The sequence below is a fragment of the Syngnathus typhle genome, linkage group LG5 (assembly GCF_033458585.1).
Source record: "Syngnathus typhle isolate RoL2023-S1 ecotype Sweden linkage group LG5, RoL_Styp_1.0, whole genome shotgun sequence".
Taxonomy (NCBI): Eukaryota; Metazoa; Chordata; class Actinopteri; order Syngnathiformes; family Syngnathidae; genus Syngnathus; species Syngnathus typhle.
Genome location: NC_083742.1, coordinates 3,775,999 through 3,800,370, shown reverse-complemented (window position 1 = coordinate 3,800,370; position 24,372 = coordinate 3,775,999). Strand labels below are relative to the sequence as shown.

General features: G+C 43.3%; 1 protein-coding gene across 6 annotated transcripts in view; it reads right to left on the bottom strand.

The window, feature by feature from the left end:
- Window positions 1-5,860: 5,860 nt before the first annotated feature.
- The window catches only part of fkbp15b (FKBP prolyl isomerase family member 15b), a 114,954-nt gene continuing 96,442 nt past the window's right edge, over window positions 5,861-24,372 (bottom strand). For 2 of the 6 annotated variants that reach the window (XM_061278166.1, XM_061278167.1), the window contains exons 22-26: window positions 17,714-17,815; window positions 15,748-15,855; window positions 7,353-7,924; window positions 6,840-6,939; window positions 5,861-6,252 (exon numbers count right to left, since the gene is read on the bottom strand). In XM_061278166.1, coding sequence (XP_061134150.1) covers window positions 6,175-6,252; window positions 6,840-6,939; window positions 7,353-7,924; window positions 15,748-15,855; window positions 17,714-17,815 — 960 coding nt within the window. In that variant the 3' untranslated portion in view covers window positions 5,861-6,174. Of the gene's footprint in view, window positions 6,253-6,839; window positions 6,940-7,352; window positions 7,925-15,747; window positions 15,873-17,713; window positions 17,816-24,372 lie in introns of those variants that run through there. The other 4 variants (XM_061278169.1, XM_061278170.1, XM_061278168.1 and 1 more) reach the window with 4 other exon arrangements.

Genomic DNA, 24,372 nt, shown 5'->3' with positions numbered 1-24,372 from the left:
GTTTTTCGTTTTCCCGTTTTCAGTCCACCCGTCTCTTATTTTCTCGTGTTGTCTTCCGTCCACCTCGCTTCCCCGCAGCTCCGCTCTCACCTATCTGTCTCCTCTACCAACTACGTTAGCCAGCTAGCCAACAGCCAACTGGACAAAACCACCACCAGACCCTCCTGCCTCCCGATTTGGAGCCTGTGGCCGCCTGCTGCGGACTCGACGGCAGCTCTGGCCAGGTTCTCTGGCCTTCCGTCCGGCGTCCGCGGGGGACGGGTTCCACTCCCTGCGGGCTTGCCAACCGTGGCTCTGCTGTGTGCCGCCGTGGTGCGTTGGGGCCTGCCGTTCGAGCGGGTGCAGTCGAGGTCGACTGGCATCACCACCTGGTCCACTGCTCCTTCCACACAAGGCTGGGATCCTTCGCCGTCGCCGCTACATCTGTCCGGCATTTCTCTGATGGCTCACCCATCTCCTCTTTTTGGACTACCAACCCCCCGTCACCCCCACCTCCCGTACTGGCAACCTCAACAACCTCCGCTCCCGCCCCTCCTGCTCCTCCATCCATCCCGTTTGCACTGCTGACCGACCTTTGCACTGCTGACCGATGTCCTGTTAACTATAACCTACTGTCTCTCTCCCCCCCCACTCTTTTTTTTCTTATTCCATGTAAAGCGTCTTTGGGTTATTGAAAAGCGCTATATAAATTGAATGTATTATTATTATGACTGTATGTGTGTGTGTGTGTGTGATATATATATATATATATATATATATATAAATATATATATACACACACACGCTCCAAAAGCAATGCGACACTGAGCGCCTCGGCTATGTATGTATGTATGTATATATATATATATATATATAGAGAGAGTCCAGGTCGGGGCGGAGCCATACCATCATCCAGTGTGGGTCTGTGGGCAAGACCCTTGACGATATCGCCTACCTCATAAACATGATGAGAGATAAAGAATCAAATGAGATGCCGGCTCAGACGTCGCCCGGACAAACAAGGTCTGCGTCAGGCGTTGGGGAACCAGAACGCCTAGATGTAAAGTGGGCTACTGGAACAAGGCGGAAATGGGCGAGATGTGAGAACCTAACACTGTTGGAGTGCTACTACTCCAGTGAACCAAGACAGAGAGGGTACATGAAGCGAATGTGGGAGCAATGGCAAGGGCGATATCCACACTCAACACTAACCGCTAAACAACTAGTAACTCAGTGCTCCAATATCCAGAAACGGCAATTGATATCACAACTTGAGATTGACGAGGTACAACACAGATGCCAAGTCACACAGGAACCCGAATACCAGGTCAGAGAGGAGTCAACATCAACTGCCCAAGTAATTGGGTACACAGCTCCAAGAGAATATGCAAGCCTGAACAAGTCAGCAACTGACCTGAAAAATAAGATCATGACTCGAATGAACAGCAGCCAACCCCGACGCCAACTACAAAGGCTAAGAGAAGCACCACCAGAAAGCCTGGTTGAAGATCTGAATGCAGCACTGAGAACAATCCCTACAACCACCATCACTGAAACCAATAAGTTGATATACACTTCAGCAACAGTGATCCTGGAGATGCTTGGTTACAAGAGCAATATCAAGCATGAGATACAAGACCCACCATGGAAAACAAGGTTGGAGGCTAAGATCAAGACAGTGCGGAGAGACGTGAGCCAACTATCGGAGATCCAGAAAGGTGCAATGAAGAAACCAGCACCCAAGAAGTACAGCCAGATGAACATACCTGAAGCACTGGAGACTGCCAAACAGAGGCTCCTAGCCCTGTCCAGCCGCCTAAAGAGATACACAAGAGAAAGTGAAGCCAGGCGAATAAACAGGCTCTTCACAACCCAACCAGGAAAAGTGTACTCTCAATGGCAGGGTAACAACAGCAGAGCAGACCCACCAAGACTGGAGACTGTGCAATACTGGAAGGGCATATGGGAGAAGAACACATCACACAACAGGGAGGCACAATGGCTAGTCTCTCTAAGAGAAGACCACAGCAACCACCCTGAGCAGAACCCAGTTACCATCACTGTGACAGACATCCAAGAGAGAGTCTCAGGTATGAAGAACTGGACAGCACCCGGGCCAGATATGATCCATGCCTACTGGATTAAGAAGCTCACTGCACTCCATGAGCGCCTAGCAGAACAAATGAACCAGCTACTAAAAGTTGGAACTCACCCCGAATGGTTAACTGAAGGACGCACAATCCTGATCCTGAAGGATCCCACGAAGGGTACAGTCCCATCCAACTATAGGCCAATAACCTGTCTCCCTACAACATGGAAGATCATGTCAGGCATCATAGCGGCTAAGATAAGTGTGCACATGGCTCAATACATGAGCACAACACAGAAAGGCATAGGCAGCAATACCAGAGGAGCCAAACACCAGCTGCTGGTTGACGGAACAGTCGCCCGAGACTGCAAGACTCGATACACCAACCTGTGCACTGCCTGGATTGATTACAAGAAAGCCTACGACTCCATGCCACACTCATGGATCACTGAATGCTTGGAACTGTACAACATCAACAGGAACCTGAGAGCCTTCATTGCAAACTCGATGGGACTGTGGAAAACAACCCTTGAGGCCAATTACAAGCCAATTGCACAAGTCTCCATCAAATGTGGCATATACCAAGGAGATGCTCTGTCCCCACTGCTGTTCTGCATAGGTCTGAACCCCCTCAGCCAAATAATCAACAAGACTGGCTACGGATACCGACTCAAAAATGGGGCCACCATCAGTCACCTCCTATACATGGATGACATAAAGTTGTATGCCAAGAGCGAGCGAGACATCGATTCACTGATCCACACAACCAGGATCTACAGCACAGACATTGGAATGTCATTCGGACTAGAGAAGTGCGGTCGCATGGTGACAAAGAGAGGGAAGGTAGTCCATACAGATGGGGTCTCACTCCCAGAAGGAACAATAACAGACATTGAGGACAGCTACAAGTACCTTGGTATCCAACAAGCAAATGGCAACCTCGATGAAGCCACAAGGAGAGGAGCCACAGCCAAATACCTACAACGAGTAAGGCAAGTCCTCAGAAGTCAGCTAAATGGCAAGAACAAGATCCGGGCAATAAACAGCTACGCCCTGCCAGTCATCAGATACCCTGCAGGAATAATAAGATGGCCAAAGGAAGAGACTCAGACCACAGATGTCAAGACACGGAAGCTCCTAACCATGCACGGAGGGTTCCACCCTAAGTCCAGCACCCTGAGACTGTACACTAGCCGCAAAGAAGGAGGCCGAGGACTACTGAGTGTGAGAGCCACTGTTCGGGATGAAACAGCCAAGATCCATGAGTACATCAAGGAAAAGGCCCGAACGGATGTCGTGCTCAGTGAATGTCTCAGACAATGGCAAACAGAGGAGGAGTGGCTAGAGACACCATCATGGGAGGACAAACCCCTACATGGGATGTACCATCGACAGATAAGTGAAGTGGCTGACATCAAGAAATCCTACCAATGGCTGGAAAAAGCTGGACTGAAGGACAGCACAGAGGCACTCATCATGGCTGCACAGGAACAGGCTCTGAACACCAGAGCAATAGAGGTCAAGATCTACCACACCAGACAAGACCCAAGGTGCAGGCTGTGCAAAGAGGCCCCTGAGACAGTCCAGCACATAACAGCAGGGTGTAAGATGCTAGCAGGGAAAGCATACATGGAACGTCATAACCAAGTGGCTGGCATAGTGTACAGGAACATCTGTGCAGAGTATGGACTGGAAGCCCCAAGTTCAAAGTGGGAAGCACCCCCTAAGGTGACAGAGAATGGGCGAGCCAAGATCCTGTGGGACTTCCAGATCCAGACTGACAAGAAGGTGATGGCGAACCAACCGGACATTGTGGTGGTGGATAAACAACAGAAGAAGGCCGTTGTAGTGGATGTAGCAATACCAAGCGATGGCAACATCAGGAAAAAAGAACTTGAGAAGCTAGAGAAATACCAGGGCCTCAAAGAAGAGCTTGAGAAGGCCTGGAAAGTGAAGGCCTCGGTGGTGCCCGTGGTCATTGGGGCACTTGGGGCAGTGACCCCCAAACTGGAGGAGTGGCTACAGCAGATTCCAGGAACAACATCAGACATCTCAGTCCAGAAGAGTGCAGTGCTAGGAACAGCCAAAATACTGCGCAGAACCCTCAAGCTCCCAGGCCTCTGGTAGAGGACCCGAGCTTGGAGTGGGAGACCACCCGCGGAGGGTGAGAGGGGAATTTTTTTTTTATATATATATATATATATATATATATATATATATATATATATATATATATATATATATATATATATATATATATATATATATATATATATATATATATATATATATATATGCACACACGCACACACGCACACACGCACACACGCGCACACACACACACACACACACACAATGGAGCCTCGGTTTTCAAACACAATCCGTTCCAGAAGGCTGTTGGAGAAGTGAATCGTTCGAATTCCGAATCATATTTTCCCATTACAAATAATGTAAAACAAATAATCCGTTCCAAGCCAAAAAAACCCCCGCCTTTTCTAAGCATTTTTTCAGTTGCGCATTTTTGTCCAATCGCGCAACTGCAGCGCACCGCCGAACACGCAATCGTAGTGCGTCGGCGACCGCGCAACTGCACCGCGCTGGTCGCATTATTGTGACAGAGCCGTTGCTGAAATTTAGAAAATATTTTTAAAGTCCTGATGTACTTTCCAAAATTTAAGTGGACCTCAGTGCGCAGGGAGCTTAATTTGGTCCGATCGCGCAAGTGCAGCGCGCCGGGCGCTCAGTGTCGCATTGCTTTTGGAGCGTCTTTGTGTTTTACGATGGCTTTACAGCTCCCACTTGTTTCCTTTGGAGGCATGATTAGAGTTGATGCAATCCTCAGAGTAACGAGAATGTAATAACGAACGTAGTAATAACGCATGCGGGTCCTCTCGGCTCATCTTGCGAAGTTCGACAACCGCGCATTTTGTCCGACATCCAAAGCAAAAAAATTTCAATTTTTTTGTTTGAATACCGATTTGTTCGAGAACCTGGACGTTCGAAAACCCAGGCTCCACTGTATGTGTGTGTGTGTGTGTGTGTGTGTGCGTGCGTGTGCGTGTGTGTGTGTGTGTGTGTATGTGAATGGGCTAGGGTGTGTACATGAAGCATTTTTCTTCAAATCAGGCTCTGAATAAATGCATCTGTCGTGTATTTTTATTTAGGTTTCATGCAACGTATATTTCACTGGTAAGCTTAAGTGTGACCGGGTCACGCTCGTGTGAGATTTTACGGGGCCTGGTCTAGTAAGGCAGACTTCCTGGCACCATAGATACAGTGGTTGGCCATCTGTGTAGAATCAACAAGGCAGGCTGGTGGGTCAGAGGTCATCCAGTCGTGTGCGTGCGCTCGAGTGAGGTGGGGGCGCGGGGTATAAGGTTCGAGGGCGGGAAGACAAAGGGACTTGACACTTTTGGCTCGAGAGAGACACTTGAATTCTGAAATCGGTTGAATAAAATCATTCCCCAATCAGCCGTGTGTCACTGAAGTTTTCCTTCCCGAGCCAGCCACTTTTCCACCGTTTGCTTTTGAAGACCAGTTGATCACCGAAGAGAATTTACCACACATCCATGTAAACAAAGCCAGTGTTAGCACAAAACCTTCAAGCGTCTGCTAGACTGCAAAAAGTATAAGGAAGTGTACGTATATGTCTCTTTACTTCTAATTAACATTATTGTGAATATGATTGTGTGTTTTTACCGAAGTCAAATTCCTTGTTTGGCACGCTCAAACATGGCGAATAAAAACTCTTGAATCTTGATAGTCCAGTTCAGAACACAGTCGCATTCCAGGTTTTCACACTTGTGTAAACACATTAGTTCATGTTTATTTTTTCTCCATCACTTCAAGATTGGAAGAGGTGGGGTTGCATATGTTAAGTCACATTAATTGTGGAACAGTTTTGAGATCCTACACTTTGTCTCAATTTTTTTTAAAACAGAAATTAGGCTTTTGAACTGGGGTTTGCAAGCTTTTTATGTCCACATTATCTTAAACAGATTTCATATAAGAAATCAAGATCAGAATCTGATTTGGTCATTTTTTCAAATTCATTAGATGAGGCAGGCATGGTCTCTGATCTACTTAGCTTGAATTTTCATTGCATTTTAACTTAGCCAGTCAGGGTCATCGTCGTCATTATTATCACCAAACAGCGGAGCTGGTGGTGGGCATCCCTTTAAACTCTGAAATACAAAAACGTTACACTAATTAACCAACCAAATATGTGAAAACCACATCTCCAAATAACAATATATATAAATTATTTAATTCAATATTAACACATCACTCAAATATATATTGGATTCAGTTTGACATATGTATTTCATGACAAAAAAAATAGTTACAAATATCCATCCATCCATTTTCTGTACCGGTGTATCCCCACGGGGGTCGCGGGCTTGCTGGAGCCCATCCCAGCTGTCATCGGGCAGTAGGCGGGGGACACCCTGAACCGGTTGCCAGCCAATCGCAGGGCACACAGAGACGAACAACCATCCACACACGCACTCACACCTAGGGGCAATTTGGAGCGCTCAATCAGCCTACCAAGCATGTTTTTGGGGACGTGGGAGGAAACCGGAGGGCCCGGAGAAAACCAACGCGGACACGGGGAGAACATGCAAACTACACACAGGGAGGGCCGGAGGTGGAATCGAACCCGCACCCTCCGTACTGTGAGGCGGGCGTGCTAGCCAGTGCGCCACGAGCCGCCCTAGTTACAAATATATGATAGAAAAAAAATATATAGACTTATGTAATTCCTGCTTACCACCTCCTCCTCTTCTAAAACTGGATGCGAAGTGGATTTGTCATTGGCTCGGACCTGGAAAATGATCTCTCCGTTTTCCATTGGCAATTTTCCAGTCACACTGAGACAACAGAATCAGAGGCAGAATAATATGACAGTAACTAGACAGGACCTTTAAAAATATTCTTCTAAAGTGCTTTGAAAGCATATGTAACAGAGAGAGAGCGAAGAGGTGGGGAGAGATCGATGGTGAGAGTGAGAGAGAAAGAAAGAGAGGGCAAGAGAGGGAGAGCGAGCGAGAAAAAGAGCGCAACGTAGCATGAAAGGAGACTTTGTGGCATTGTATTTTTTGGCCAAGTGCAGCATGCTCTTGAAAAAGAAGTACATTCTGAGTTTGTTCAAGATGCTCCCTGGCTCATAAACGATTATTTGCAACCAATAATTGTGAGTCCATATCAAAAAATGCAAGCAATACTTCAACATGCACCAACAAGGTCAAAGAAAAATATTAGAAACTCCGAAGCAAGCACCCACCTTTTTTCTTTAGCCTGACTGAGGAGAACTTCATTTGGTGGTGGAGGCGGCTTAACTGGGGGTTCAAAAGATTTCTGAGAGTAGGCATCCATTTCTCCTGAGGTTTCTGTATTTTCCATGCGTGTCTCAGACACTTCATTCAACTCAGCATCCTGCTCCTGTTCGACCTCAGTTAGGACAGTCTCATGAGGTCCAGCCTCTGGATTTGAAGCCTCACTGGTGTCATTTACTGCCTGCGCCTGCTGCTTTTGAGATCCTAACGTTGGCATGTGTGTGGTCTCCAATGCTTCTAAGTCAAACTGTTCCTTTAAAACGGATAATGGTGCCTGTACTTCAGCTCCATCTGACATTTGGTCCTCACCTCTGTGGTGATGGTCATCCTTTGTCTCACAAACTGCCTCCCTTTTGGGTTTGCTGACACCACTTTCTTCATTTCCAAGGAATGTGTTACATATTTTCTTGTCTTCTTGTTTCAAATCATCTTTACCTGTGTCCTCTTCTTGATCTGCCAACTCTTCCGTTTTAATTGTTGTCGGTGAGTCTTTGTCATGGAGGAGCTGCAAAGTCACGTTCTGGAAATACATTAATACGTAAAGTGAAATTTCACAGAAACAAATGAAATAGTGTGTACTAAGCTTCACAGCTGCAAATGCCTACTAAGAGAGATGGAGGACTAAGAATTACTTGTGTTTCTACATATAAACTGGATTCGGTTGAAGTTGGGAAATTGTGTAAAATGTAAATAAAACCAAAATACAACAATTTGAAAATCCTTCTCAACCCATATTCAATTGAATACACTACAAATAGAACATATTTAATGTTCAAACTGATACATTTAATTGGCTGCAACACTTCCAGTAGAAGTTGGGAAAGGTGGCAAAAAATACAGAGAAAGCTGAGAGAAGCTCATCAAACACCTATTTGGAACATCCCACATGTGATCAGGCTAATTGAGTACCATGCTTGGGTATAAAAGGAGGGTCCCCAAACATGCTAGGTCATTCATAAGCAAGGATGGGGCAAGGTTCACCACTTAGTCCACAACTGCGTAAGAAAATAGTTGAACAGTTTCAGAACAACATTTCTCAAAAGAAAAATTGCAAGGAATTTAGGGTTTTCTACATCTACGGTCCATAATATCATCAAAAGGTTCAGAGAATCTGGTGAAATCACTGCACGTAACCGCCACTCCCAGAAACCAAGACTGAATGACCGTGACCTTCGATCCCTCAGACGGCACAGCCTTAAAAACCGACGTGTGTAAAGGATATCACCAAATGGGCTCAGGAAAACTTCAGAAAACCACTGTCAGTAAATACAGTTCATCACTACATCAGTAAGTGCGGCTTAAAACTCTCCCATGCAAAGCCAAAGCCGTTTATGAACAACATCCAGAAACGCCGCCAGGTTCTCTGGGCCCGAGCTCATGTAAAATGGACTGATGCACAATGAAAAAGTGTTTTTTGGTCTGATGAGTCCACTTTTCAAATTGTTTTTGGAAACACTGGACGTTGTGTCCTCCGGACCAAAGAGGAAGCGGACCATCCGGACTGTTGTCAAAGCAAAGTTCAAAAGCCAACATCTGTGATGGTATGGGGTGCATTAGTTCCCATGGCATAGGTGACTTACATTTCTGTGAAGACAACATAAATGTTGAAAAGTACATACCGATTTTGGAGCAACATATGCTGCCGTCCAAGCGACCTCTTTTTCATGGACGCCGCTGCTTATTTCAGCAAGATAATGCCAAGCCACATTCCGCACGTGTTACAACAGCGTGGCGTCGAAGTAAAAGAGTCCAGGTTCTCCCCTGGCCCGCTTGCAGTCCAGACCTGTCTCCCATTGAAAATGTGTGGCGCATTATGAAGCGTAAAATACGACAGGGAAGACCCCGGACTGTTGAACAAATGAAGTGGTTCATCAAGCAAGAATGGGAAAAATGCTAAGAGAATTAGTCTCCTCTCTTCCAAAACGTTTATTGAGTGTTATTAAAAGGAAATGTGATGTAACGAAGTGGTAAACATGCCCTTTCCCAACTTCTACTGCACGTGTTGCAGCCATGAAATTCTAAGATACCGTAATTTTCCATGTATAATACGCCATACATAATACGCACCCTAAAAATGGCATGTCGATGCTGGAAAAAAGCCTGTACCCATGTATAATACGCACCCAAATTTTGACTCTTACTTAAGTCCGTAAACTTCAACAGCTTATCCTCATAGTCCTGTGGTAATTTTTGCGACACTGAAGTGCTCCTCCTAATTGAAATGTCATTGGGCCTCATGAATAAGTAGCACCACTTTGGAGAGGCTCTGACGTTTGAGTCCGGGTGGTCTCTCTTTAAAGTTAAAGTCCCAAGGATCGTCCTCTGCATTTAACCCATCCCCATGTGATTTTAATCCATCCCCTGGGGGAGAGGGGAGCAGTGAGCAGCCGCGCTCGGGAATCAGTTGGTGATCCATTTCCTAGCCAAAGTTCTAATCTCAATAGTGCTGATGGCTATTCCACCAGTTCTTCTCTCCCTAATGAACTCCACTAATTGTTCCTCAACATCTGGATACTGTGCTTTCTTTCCTCTTCCAGGTGCTATTGCTGAAGCCTTCGCTGTATCAAATCTCTTCTTATGTCTTATGTTTGATTCATTGACATCAAATTGTTGTGCAGCTGCCCTATTGCCTAATTCTTCTGCCACTTAAATGACTTTCTTTTGAAATGCTATACTATAACTTACTCTCTTAACCATTTTGGTGAAACTGATAATTAAACTGAACTCTCACTCTTTAAATAGCTGACGTGTCTTCTGTTCTGCGCATCGGATCCATAGTGCGCATGATATTGCCTCCGTATGATATCCGGTCTGCGATGGAGATTAAAAAACAAACAATATTTGACAATAACACACCATCAAGGATTGCGCCATCGCATCAAACGATGTGTCGTCAATTATGAATTTTACTGACTAAGTGTGTTGGGCAGGATGGCTCAATGCGATGCGCGATTGACAACAAACAAGAAGAAAGGTGATTTCAAGTTTTATTTCGAGGGAGGATTTCTTCAAAAATTGTTGTACCCATGCATAATGCGCACCCCAGATTTTAGGACAATAAATTAGTTAAAGTTTGCGCATTATGCATGGTAAATCACGGTAGTTATATACTAGATCTGTGGAATAACGACGAGGCTGACGTCAGAGCGCACGCGCGGCATTGTTGACAAAGGACGAGGAATTTGATCGAAGGATTTAATGATTTGAAGTGACACAGATGGTTTGATAATATTATTGCTTATATAATAGTTAATTGATATATAATTTATATATCGTTATATGGGCCTGTGGAATATTTAGAAGTTCAAGCGCCGTCAGCGGCGCGCACCCATTGTTGACATAAAGGACGATTGATGGATTTAATGAATTGGAGTGACACAGATGGTTTTATAAACGTCAAAGTCAAAGTCAGCTTTATTGTCAATCTCGCCACATGTCACAACACACAAAGAGACCGAAATTACGTTTTCTCTATCCCACGGTGACGAGACATATAACACGATAGACATACAAGTACGCGACACAATATGTTATTTATGTAATAGTTTTTTGAATAACTCTGAATGTTACATCAGGCCCGTTCTCAGCTCTTCGTTTGTGTTTATGTCACGTTAGCATACCTATCTTTTAGCCCGTTGTTGCTCGTTCATGTCTGTTCTTGGTGTTGGATTCTGTCGAATAAATTTCCCCCAAAATGCAACTTATACTCCGGAGCGACTTATGTTTTTTTTTCACGTTATTGTGCATTTTATGGCTAATAAGACCTATATTCCGGACCAACTTTTGTGCTGTCCTCGAGTGTGTGGGCGGGAACCAGCTCATGATCGACTGCAGGAAATGGCCAGTCTGTGACGAATCATTGGTGCCGGGACCTACCTTTAGCGCACGAGAGCTGTGCATGTGTGTGCGTATGTGTTAAAATGATGAAATTGGCTAAACTTTTAAGCCAAAGAAATTTGCTAGACTGTTGTCTATCCACTTTGCACCGCAAAACAGAAACAATTTTGAAAAATAAAAATGAGAGGAAAAGAGAGAAATCTGTTTGCGGGCAGAAACTGTGCCACACAAGTGCATATTAGTGTCGAGCCCTCGTGAGAAATTCGAGAGAAAAAAAACCGCGACAGAACATGCTTTCAGGAATTGGAAGAAGCAGAATTGTGAATTTAAGACATTGCAATGCTACATTTAATAGGAATAATTAATTGGTTGTGTTATAAGATTGTACAAACTTCTATATGCGAGTTAAACCCGAGAGATTCAGTTATGAATTTTGTGTGGAGAGCTTGGATAAATTGAGACCAATGTGATGGAAAGACTCCTTTTTGGAGACTGTGTGTCAGATGCAAATGAGCAAGGGTGAATGATTGCCTGAATGAAAGGAAAATACAGGTTGAATGGTTGAAGTTGTTGGAGACTACTATGGAAAATTAGTAGAGCGACTTTGAAGAGTGATTTTGTTAAATGCTAAGAGAAAAAAAAAGTTGCTTTTGGATTGATAATTAACTAGAGAAAAAAACAGGAGAACCAGTAACACCTGCAGAAGATGTGTGAACTGGGAAATTGAGAAGCGTTTCGGAAAGAAAGTCAAATTAAATCATGATAGAATCATATGTAGTAAAGAACCCATCCTCCCAAAACGTTCGTCAAGGTGTGAGGCATGGGCGTCGCCAAGCCTCAGAAGGAGGGAGGGAGTAGGACAGATAGTGAAAGATAGTAATAATACAACACTTTACGACATATGGATTCTCTAATACATTTGGCGTCATACCATTAAGTTAAAAGTTTCTCAAGCTTTTCAAACTTTTGCTTGAAGCAATCGGAAGATTATTGAAAAGTGACTAAATAGCTATGAAGAAGTGGTGTAGCTGTTAAGGGCACGCGTTTATGCGCTTCCCTGGCTAATCAACACTTGTTTGAATGAAAAGGAGGAGGGGGAGTTGGCTGGGCTTCCTAAAAAACTTTGGACAAAGGGCCCATCTGATGTAGGACTTTTAACGTCCATTCCCCCAGTACAAATCCAACCAACATCAAAAAACTCCTTTAAAACAGGAGGCAATAAATGAGAAATATGGTCTTTGGTTAGGAGGAATCATTAGGAAGAGCTCAAACTCTTCCCGCAAACACTCCTATTTGCCCAGTTCAAAAAGGCAATAAAATTGACTAGTGAATGATACAATATTTGCAAAAAGCAGAAGAGGAACAGTCCTTGGCAGATAACATGATCAGAGCACTCAACCTGAAATATGTGTCAAATGCAAATTTACTGCCGCCTGATCTTTCTTCCCCACAGGTCAACAACCGCTCCAAGCCAGGAGAATGGGACGACATAAAGGTCGTCAAAAAGGAACAACTGGGCCAACCATGGTAGGAGGGCCCATTCCAAGTCTTGCTGACTACCCCCACTGCACTGAACATTGATGGAAGCCCCAGCGAAGTTTCACCTCAACCACTGGACGTTACAGGGAGTGCTGTACCCCATTTTCGGAGTGGGGGGAAGTCTGACTACAAAGGAGCCTCGTCGTTTAGGGCGAGGCGTCTCAATGTCGGTGAAGAATGGAATCCATAAGATCCCCACTCTGACTAAGCAATGAGAAATATCGGTGTCTCTGCCATCCTAGTAGCAACGGGGCTCCACATGCCAGGTGGATTCTCTGCTGCGTTGTGGTTGGAGCATGCTATGGTCTATGGGCTCGTCTGAATAGACCAATGTCGCCCGAGGAAAAAGATGGTCACATGATGAGAACTTTGAGGACTGGTCATGGGACCCCAGAAACCCACAAGAAACCAACACTTGGTACCGGTGTGTGACGTTCACTGTGAGATCCCACACACAGGAGGGATGCTATGTGTGTTCCAAACTCCCCCCCTTCCTCCACGCAAGTTCACCTGGAGGCCAGAACAATGACTGTCACCGAAGCGAAATGCATGACCTCTGTGGGAGGAGTTGGATTTCAACACCGTGCTGTCACAGTCAGTGATGCTACCCCTACCGTCCTGGACTCACAGAAAAGAACCTGTGATCGAACTTTTTTGGATTAGTCCCAATGTGACTGTTGATGGACGATAGATGCCACAAGTGGCCTAAACAAAAAAGCTACCTGGAATGGACTACACGCGTTTCCTCCAAGAAAATGAAACCCACGAATGCATTAACGACTGCACTCCAGGAGGAAACTGGATGGGCGCTTTGGACATCACCGCTGAGTGCCAGGATAGGAGAGCCATTTCAAGGCGTCAGGGCTCTCCTACCAACATGGCTGCACCTTTGGACGGGACCTGCTTCATTCAGAATGGCTCGTGGCTTTGTGGTTACAAGAGTTGTCCGATGCTGCCCGCCAACTGGACACAAGTGTGTGCACGAGTGTGGGTGACCGACCACACCTACAGGATACAACATCATCAAGTGACGACAGCACACAACTCTTCTGGACGTCGACGCAGGGCTGTTGCAGCCTTTGAACCACATTACCCCGTCGTCTGTGGTGCGAATGTCCGACAGCCACAAAGAGTGGTCCGTCGAAGACAGAGTCGTTCATGCGCGTTTTCCTTGGATCGGAGTTGGAAAACTCTTCATCGAGACACTGAACTATCGTTTCCAATCTTTTCTGAATCTCTCTCGCTGCAAGTCAATGATGGACAAAACAAAGAGATTCAGGCTATTGGACTAATGGTCTTGCAAAACAGGATGGTTCTGGACTTAATGACTGCAGAGCAAGGTGGCGTGTGCCCCATCATTGGGACTTCCTGTTGCACATACATTCCAGGAGTTAATGACGCCGTGAACTCACTGAAGAACTTACAGCAGGCCATGTCAAAAGACAAAGTCCCACATCAATGGGGTTTCTTTCCATGGCTATTCTCTGGCGCTTGGTGGCAACTGCTGTTGAAACTTGTGACTCCTATACTTGTTGTGCTGGTATTGTTGTGCTTGTTTACAACCTGTGTTATCTCAAGTTTGAAGTCAGCTGTATCAACATCTGTGTCTTCTACCGTAGCTGAAGTGCGAATACAACATCTCAGGGATGTCGAATATGATGATTTTAATGCGCTGCGGACAGAGGATTGCAATATTGCTGATTGGCTGAACGTTTTTCACAGAAACCTGATGATTTGACCGTTGAAAATGCCTCACGTGATGAATACAATGATGTTTCTGTGTTTCTATTTTTCTTTTTCTATCTTTATTATATTGTTTTGATTATGTTTGTTAATCGGGGTGACATAATCATATGATAAACAGGAGGGATATGTTAGGGTTGCTAGATTAGTTTGATCCTATGATTATGTTGGAATGTAACCTTTAATAATTAACCAAACTTGTCCTGTCTTAAAGTAGTAGAACAAAGTGCTAAGATCCTTTGAACTGATTGACCAGCTGCAGACGAAGCAATCTAAGTTGTTCTGTTTCCCCCAACGTCGTAAAATACCCCCTGCTATGCGCTTTGACCAGCGGCCAGGGGTTCACCCCCATCCTGACCAATCTCACCCCCCCTGACCAATCTCACCCGCACCCTGCTTTCTCTCAATAAATACTCTCTTGCAAGAATCTGTCAGACCTCATTCGATCATCGCTGAATGACTCTCCACTTGCAAGTGTTTAAAAGGGCATTAGAAGGAGTGGAGCTCTTTCCAAGCCCTAGGCTTCGTCTCCCTCCTTGCACAGTTATTGATATAATAATATGTGCTAAACGATAAACTAAACTAAACTAAACTAAACTAAAAAGGGCATACTGTCTCCCGTGTGGTTCTTGCAAAGTAAGTTAGAGTGAGCACCACTCTAACAAGGGGTATGCTCGCACCAGTCTCAGGAGCAGGTGCATATCATCCTATGGAGTAACTGTGTGGAATGGGCTAGAAGCTAAAATGAAGGAAAGCAGAAATATAATCTATTTAAACAAATGTATAAAGGCATGATCTTTGCAAATTACCAAAAAGACGAAAATGAAGGTGACTACTGTTAAACTTTCGGATTATAAGATGTTTTTGTTGTTTTTCTTTTGTTCTTTTGTAGTTTTAATGTTCTAACTTGGAACTAAGTGATGGATAGGGGTAGGACATGATAAGCTTAGGCTTCTTCCTACTCCTTTTCTAAACAGTGATATGTATTGTTTGTTTTTTGTTGTTTGTTTTTTATTGTTTTCATTCTTTAAATTATATTTGAAATAAAGGTTTATTCATTCATTCATTCATATTACATGCCTTTGAAAGTAATCTGTATATTTGCAAAATACATGCACCTTACACATTTAACATTACACATTTTACATTTGTCTATCAATCCAAATAAGTGTTTTATTTGTACTGAATGTACAAAAGCTTCCAAAAATATTTGTTTACACTTACCTTGATGGTTTTTATAAGCACAGCAAGTACAGTATGTCCACTGTATGATTCACTGAGGTCAAACTCTCCTCGTAGAGAATGAAATACACCATTCATCACACGTTTCACCTAAAGTATCACAAGTTCTTGAGACAGGGTAAAAAGTAAACAAGACTCAACTATGAACAAAGAAGAACTGAAGAAATAATAGAACCTTGAAAAATGAATGAAATGTAACACTAACAGGTAGTGATTTGATCTTTGATCCTAGCTACTTTTGGGATCTGTTTGACATTATTTGAAAAAGTATAACCTCGGTTGGTCGATATATTCATAACAAAAATGACAGTTATTTAGTTTTCTTTCTTTTTCAATGTACAGCCATCTCCCTTTTTTCTCAAAATATTCTATCCAAGATAATTTGGAAGGCTGGGGTCTAAGGTCATTGACACGTTTTGAGGCTGCTGTTCCCTAGCTCCTGTTTTTCGCTTTTCCTGACTGCTAATAACGGATTAGCATTATAGACAACAAGAAACCCCTCCGTGAATCGTCACCTTATCGTGGTGGAGGGATTTGTGAGTCCTAATGATCCTGGGAGCCAAGTTATCTGGGGCTTTATGCCCCTGGCAGGGTCACCCATGGCAAAAGGGTCCTAAGTGAGGGGCCAGACAAAGCATGGCACACAAAGACCCCTTATGAGGAATACTATAAATGGATTTCGTTTTCCCTCGTCCGGGAAGCCCCCTCTGGAGCCAGGCCTGGAGTTGGGGCTCGAAGGTGAGTGTCTGGTGGCCGGGCCTTTGCCCATGGGGCCCGGCCAGGCATAGCCCCAAAAGGAAACGAGGGTCCCCCTTTCCATGGGATCACCACCTGTGGGAGGGGTTAGGGTTATCTAGTCTGAACCCTAGTGGTGTTCCATTATTGGACTTCTGTGCTCAAAATGGATAGTCCATAATGAACACCATGTTCATGCATAAGGGTGTCCATGTGGGCACCAGGAAACCCTAGGCCGCAGTTCAATGATCAACAGTGTCGTTGTGTCCTCTGATATGCAGCCGCATGTTTTGGACACTCGGGTGAAGAGAGGGGCTGAGCTGTCAACTGATGTGGGTTGGCTCTGATGATGGGGGAAGATGTCGGTCCGACCTGGCAGACCCAAATGTACTGTGAGGGTCTGCTGGGAACGTCTGGCGGAATCCCCTGTCAGGAACAGCTTCAACTCCCACCTCCGGCAGAGCTTTAACACGCACAGCAATCAAACAATTTCTGTAACTAGGAGACTTCTGTGTCTGTCAACCAGCCCTCTCCTCCCAAGCAAACTTCTCCAATTGTCTCAGGTTTGAAGGGTGCTTTCACTAGTCTGTATGTTTTAGCTTCTTCAACAGATGTTTAATAGGATTTAGATCAGAGTTAAGACAAGGCTAGTTGGGAATGGGCCGTTGTTTTGGTCTTACCCACTTCTGGGTACTTTTATCTGTGTTTTGGGTCAAATTCCTGTTTGCAAGCAAATTGGTGTATGCCGTGATAGTCTTCAAATTAATTATACCCTGCACAAATTCAAGACATTCCGTGCGGAAATGCAGCAAAAGTGCACCAAAACAGACACAACCTTATTGAGGCGCCACCAAATTTCTCAGATAGTGTTCTTTATGCTTTATTTCCAGTTACCGCTTCTCTTCTCCCAAAAGCTTTTCCCCCTTGTCAATAAGCATTTAAAATTGGTTAAATGTGTTCGATTGGGTTGCTCAATAAACTTGTGAAGAAAAAGAAGAAATCCGGCCCCATGTGTCTTGAACTTTTGTTGGGTGCAAAGAAATCTCAAGACAATCAAGGCAATCTGAAGCAAAATCTTCTGCAACTGCTCAGCCGTTGGTCAAATTTTGAATTACACAATACCACCTAAGTGGCATTCATCTTTCGAGGTTCCACTGCATGTCATTGTGTGTATTAGGAGCAAAACCAAACAATAAATTAAAATACTTTTTACCTCTGTTGCTGTATCTGCTAAACTTTCTTGCTCAGTCAATTTCATCTCAAGTTCAGCCACTCTTCTCTCGAGTACCTCCTTAACAGTGGCACTGTGTGACCCCTGGTATTTGTAGTTAATACAGAAAAAAGTGCAAAAGTAAGAGAAAGAAAGGAAAAGGAAGTCATATTTGATTAAAAGTACTGGTATGTATGAACATTTTCACATATTCCTCTAGTTCACAGGTGTCAAAGTCAAGGCCCAGGGGCCAGATACGGCCAGCCACGTCATTTTAGGTGGCCCGCAAAGACAAATTGTGTATCAAATTCATGTCAATTACAAAATTTCAAATTGTTTTCACTTTTAAAAAATAGATTACCATTCATTATTTTAAATACTTTTGATTTTTAAATATTTGATTTGATTTCAATTTTTCATTTCGAATAATTTGAAACGTTTTTATTAGTCTGTTTGATGAACTAGTCATTCATCAGTTTGTTGTGTAGCCTTTACTATATATACAATATGAGACATTCATACATTTATTTGGGTTGACAATTTTAATGCCCCTTTGAAGCAAACTATGACTATGATGCGGCCCGCGACAAAAATAAGTTTGACACCCCTGCTCTAGTCCATTATTTGGTGCCAGCATTTGCAGTTGTAAAACAAAAGGACCCTAGGCTCTTCAGTTATGAGCTAACACTAGTATAGATATACAGGGGCGCCTCGATTTTCGAACGTCCCGGTTCTCGAACAAATCGGTATTCGAATAGAAAATTCGAGATTTTTTTGCTTCGGATGTCGGACAAAATTTCGGTTGTCGAACCTCGTTAGACGAGCCGAGAGGACCCGCATGCCAACTGACTCCCTTCGTTATTACATTCTCGTTACTCTGAGGATTGCATCAACTCTAATCATCCCTCCAAAGGAAGCAAGTGGGAGCAGTAAAGCCATCCTAAAACACAAAGACGCTCTTAAAGCAATGTGACAGTGAGAGCCCGGCGCGCTGCAGTTGCGCGATCGGACTAAATTAAGCTCCCTACGGTCCACTTAAATTTTGGAAAGAAATCAGGACTTTAAAAATATTTTCAAAATTTTAGCGACGGCTCTGTCACAATAATGCGACCAGCGCGGTGCAGTTGCGCGGTCGGCACGCGCTACGGTTTTTGCGATCGGACAAAAATGCGCGAATGAAAAAATGCTTAAAAAAGGCGTTTTTTCGCTTGGAACGGATTAAATTTTTTTTCAATTATTTGTAATGGGAAAACATGATTCCCTTTCCCCAGCAAGACCTCAACGTAGTACACTTTAATTACTTAAGCGTGCATTGTCTCATGCAGACATGGCAGCACATTGTTTCTTTACAGATATGTTGAAAGCTCAAAAACTAGTATTAACATACGTGAAATGGTTTCAAATTGCGCTGTAAAAAAATCTCAAGGACATAAATTATGAATCGGATAATTATACAGCATGTTACTCTAACAAACACAGCCAAATGTTAAGTAATTTGCAGCTTGTGCTTGAACTGTTTCATTTCTTTGTATTGGCTGATGCGCTTCGGCACTCTTTTTGCATTCTGAATAAATAAACGGCACATTTGAACAAAACGTTTTTAGAAAGTTTTTTTTATATGAAGTAGTGGATCATAAGGGTACGGGGATTTGGGGGACAAGTTTGAGCTCAGATGTTTTTTGTCTCTTAATTTTGAAGATAGACGGTTCAGATGATGGATGGATGGATGGATGGATGGATGGATGGATGGATATTTCCCTCCCAAAACACGACTTATTCTCTGGAGCGACGTGTTGTTTTGTTCATTCTTATGATGCATTTTTTTACTGGTGTGACATACTATACTCAGAGCAACGTACAATCAAATAAGGACAGTACAAGTTCACTAGTGGAAAGATCCTCCACAGCAAAAAAATCTCTATCACACAAAATTCCTTCTACAACTTGAACCACATTTGTGAAAGACTCAGTGGATTTTTTAATTTCTGTTAGGACTGGGCTGAACCTTCTCATGCACCTCTTTTGATTGATTAATGGATAATGAAGACCACAAGGCTCTGAGACTGTAACCTTATGAACCCTTTTCCTAGCAACGACATGATTGCCATTTTGGTCACTCTACTATTACTTTCCCATAACCAAACACATGCACAGGTTACATTCCAGATACAGTGCCTTGCTAAAGTATTCGCCCCCATTGAACCTTCCAACATTTCGCGATATTTCAGGCTTCAAACATAAAGATATGAAAGTTAATTTTTTTGTCAAGAATCAACAACAAGTGGGACACAATCGTGAAGTGGAACAAAATTTATTGGATAATTTAAACTTTTTTAACAAATAAAAAACTAAAAAGTGGGGCGTGCAGTATTATTCGGCCCCCTTGAACTAATACTTTGTAGCGCCACCTTTTGCTGCAATTACAGCTGCAAGTCGCTTGGGGTATGTCTCTATCAGTTTTGCACATCGAGAGACTGGAATTCTTGCCCATTTTTCCTTGCAAAACAGCTCGAGCTCAGTGAGGTTGGATGGAGAGCTCTTTCCACAGATTCTCGATTGCATTCAGGTCTGGACTTTGACTTGGCTATTCTAACACCTGGATACGTCTATTTGTGAACCATTCCATTGTAGATTTGGCTTTATGTTTTGGGTCATTGTCCTGTTGGAAGATAAATCTCCGTCCCAGTCTCCGATCCTGCCACCACCACGTTTGACAGTGGGGATGGTGTGTTCAGGGTGATGTGGTGTGTTCAGGGTGATGAGCTGTGTTGCTTTTACGCCAAACATATCGTTTTGCATTGTGGCCAAAAAGTTCGATTTCGGTTTCATCTGACCAGAGCACCGTCTTCCACATGTTTGGTGTGTCTCCCAGGTGGCTTGCGGCAGACTTTAAACTATATCTTTGAGAAACGGCTTTGTTAGAGTGGTGCTCACTCTAACTTATTTTGCAAGAACCACTCGGAGACAAGTTAGTCGTTTTAGACACCTGCAGGCGGAGAGTTCACTCGTCGCTGTGCTTACAGCGATGGTCGAATGTAGTCTGACTCTCACTTCCCACAAGAGCATCTTTATTAAGAGAAAAAGGGTGGGGGTGACAGTGGACTGAATAAACAAGTTAAAGCTGTTGACCTCTAGATTAGCAGAGCAGGGGATGTTTTCCGACATTGTGTAAAATGGGACAAGCTAAGTGGTCTATTACTGGTTACATACCAACGTAAGCATAAAACTAATCTACCTAAGTTATTTATTACCGGTTACATACATTCCAACATAATCATAGATCAAGATAGTTTGGAAAACCCAGACAGGCTTTCTTCTTGCCACTCTTCCATAAAGGCCAGATTGTTGTCCTATGGACAGACTCTCCCACCTCAGCTGTAGTTATCTGCAGTTCATCCAGAGTGATCAGGTGCCTCTTGGCTGCATCTCTGATCAGTCTTCTCCTTGTTTGAGATGAAAGTTTGGAGGGACGGCCGGGTCTTGGTAGATTTGCAGTGGTTTGATACTCCTTCCATTTCAATATAATTGCTTGCACAGTGCTCCTTGAGATGTTTAAAGCTTGGGAAATCTTTTTGTATCCAAATCCGGCTTTAAACTTCTCCACAACAGTATCTCGGACCTGCCTTGTGTGTTCCTTTGTCTTCAAAGCACAGAGAGGTTTTAAACAGAACCCTGAGACTATCAAAGAGCAGGTGCATTTATACGGAGACTTGATTACACACAGGTGCATTCTATTTATCATCATCAGTCATTTAGGACAACATTGGATCATTCAAAGATCCTCACTGAACTTCTGGAGTGAGTTTGCTCCACTGAAAGTAAAGGGGCCGAATAATATTGCACGCCCCACTTTTCAGTTTTTTATTTGTTAAAGTTTAAATTACTCAATAAATTTCGTTCCACTTCACGATTGTGTCCCACTTGTTGTTGATTCTTGACAAAAAAATTAAAATTTTATATGTTTGAAGCCTGAAATGTGGCGAAATGTTAAAAGGTTCAAGGGGGCCGAATACTTTCGCAAGGCACTGTATATATACACATATTTATACATATATATGTATATTTTTTTGTTTTTAAATAAATAAGAAACTAAATAAGAGTAAATATGTTGTTACAATATCCACACAAGACTTTTATGAACCTTTTTTGAAGTGTAAACGTGTTGGCCATCTGACACGTTCACGCAGCCCAGCGCGAGGGCATCCGCACACGACCGTATTGGCCCGAATATTGGGCTAATAAAATTTCGTCTTACAATCAGGGTCTAGACATAGGCTTTTTTCAAACTTGAGTCTTGAAAAAGAGGGGGTCGTCTTATAATCGGGGTTGTTTTATATTCGGGCCAATACGGTATATATATACACACACTCTATTGTACTTTTAAATACATTATTGTATTTGAAGCACTTTTTTAACCAACAAAAGTGTAAAGGTGTCATTGCTGCGCTCTGCATTTGCAGTGATGACCGCCTGACGCGATCCAGTGGGAGTGCATCCGCACAAGACATTTATAATTTTATTTTTATACACTGTATTGTACTTTTAAATACGTGATTGTATTTAAACACTTATTAACATTTTTTAAAGCTTTATCTGCACAAGACATTTATAATTTTATTTTTAGTTTTGTTTTTTATTTATTTTTATTTTATTTTCACACACTTTATTGTATTTGTAAACATTTTAAAGTGTAAACGTGCAACGGCTCCGCTCTGCTCTTGCTGTGCTGACCGGCTGACGCGCCCCCGCCGCCCAGCGCAAAAGCATCCGCACAAGACTTTTATAATTTTATTTTTAAACACTTTATTATACTTTTAAACACTTTATTGTACCTTTAAATCCTTTTTAACTAGCTTTAAAAAGCTTGCTATATCCTTCTGCTTCGATGACGCACAACGCAAGCTCGCTGACGGGCTCGTCAGCTTGCCTCGTAGTCCTGCTCTCCAGGCATTCCAAACCTCCTTGTGTCCTTTAAAGTTTCCCCAAATGAAGAGCCCATGTTGCATTTGGTTGCCCTACCTCATTTGTGACAGCAAAAAGCGCAAATCAGAGATGCTGCTGATTCTGCTGACACAAATGAACATGACACAAATATATATATATATACGTAAACCTTATAATTTAAACTACAAACTGAAAATTTCTGAGGAAAACAAAAGTTTACATTAGACTACCTAGGTGACCACCATCCCCACTGTCAAACATGGTGGTAGCAGCATCATGGTTTGGGCCTGCTTTTCTTCAGCAGGGACAGGGAAGATGGCTAAAATTGATGGAAAGATGGATGGAGCCAAATACAGGACCATTCTGGAAGAAAACCTGTTGGAGTCTGCAAAAGACCTGAGACTGGGACGGAGATTTATCTTCCAACAGGACAATGATCCAAAACATAAAGCCAAATCTACAATTGAATGGTTCACAAATAGACGTATCCAGGTGTTAGAATGGCCAAGTCAAAGTCCAGACCTGAATCCAATTGAGAATCTTAGACTTAGACAGACTTTATTGTCATTTTGTAAACACTTGGTCCACACAAAACGAAATTTCGTTGCATACGGCTCTCAACAATGAAATGATATTTCGGCCAAATAAAAAGTGACATTTCTACATAAATAGGAAATAAGATAAGTATAAAGTGTAGCAGTGATAAAGTATGTAAACAGTGCAGGAAACAAAAACAGCATTTACAAAGTGCGCAGAGGAATGCTAAGTTGACTGTTCAACAGTCTGACGACAGTAGGGAAAAAACTGTTGCAGAACCTGGTGGACCTGCAGTGGATGCTGGGAAACCTCTTCCCAGAGGGTAGCAGGGAGAACAGTCCTTGGTGGGGGTGTGATGGGTCACTGATAATTTTACGGGCTCGGGACACGCAGCGCTCGGATGACAAGTCCTGAATGGAGGGAAGAGGAGCCCCGATGATCCTCTCTGCTGTCTTCACCACTCTCCTTACGTTCTTCCAATCGGAGGCGCTGCCACCCCCACACTACACCGAGAGACAGCTTGTCAGAATGCTCTCTATGGTGCTTCGGTAGAACGTCCTCATGATGGGTGGGGGCAGGTGGGCTCTCCTCATCCTCCGCAGGAAGTACAAGCGCTTCTGTGCCCTCTTGACCAGTGTTGTGGTGTTCCCAGTCCAGGTGAGGTCATCTGTGATGTGGACCCCCACATCTGTGGAAAGAGCTGAAGACTGCTGTTCACAAACGCTCTCCATCCAACCTCACTGAGTTCGAGCTGTTTTGCAAGGAAGAATGGGCAAGAATTCCAGTTTCTCGATGTGAAAAACTGATAGAGACATACCCCAAGCGACTTGCAGCTGTAATTGCAGCAAAAGGTGGCGCTACAAAGTATTAGCGCAAGGGGGCCGAATAATATTGCACGCCCCACTTTTCAGTTTTTTATTTGTTAAAAAAGTTTAAATTATCCAATCAATTTCGTTCCACTTCACAATTGTGTCCCACTTGTTGATTCTTGACAAAAAATTAAACTTTTATATCTTTATGTTTGAAGCCTGAAATGTCGCGAAATGTTGAAAGGTTCAAGGGGGCCGAATACTTTCGCAAGGCACTGTATTTAATGCCAAACTCATAAACATTATTTTATTTTTCAAATAATAATTAACTTAGAATTTCATGGCTACAACACGTGCAGTAAAAGTTGGGAA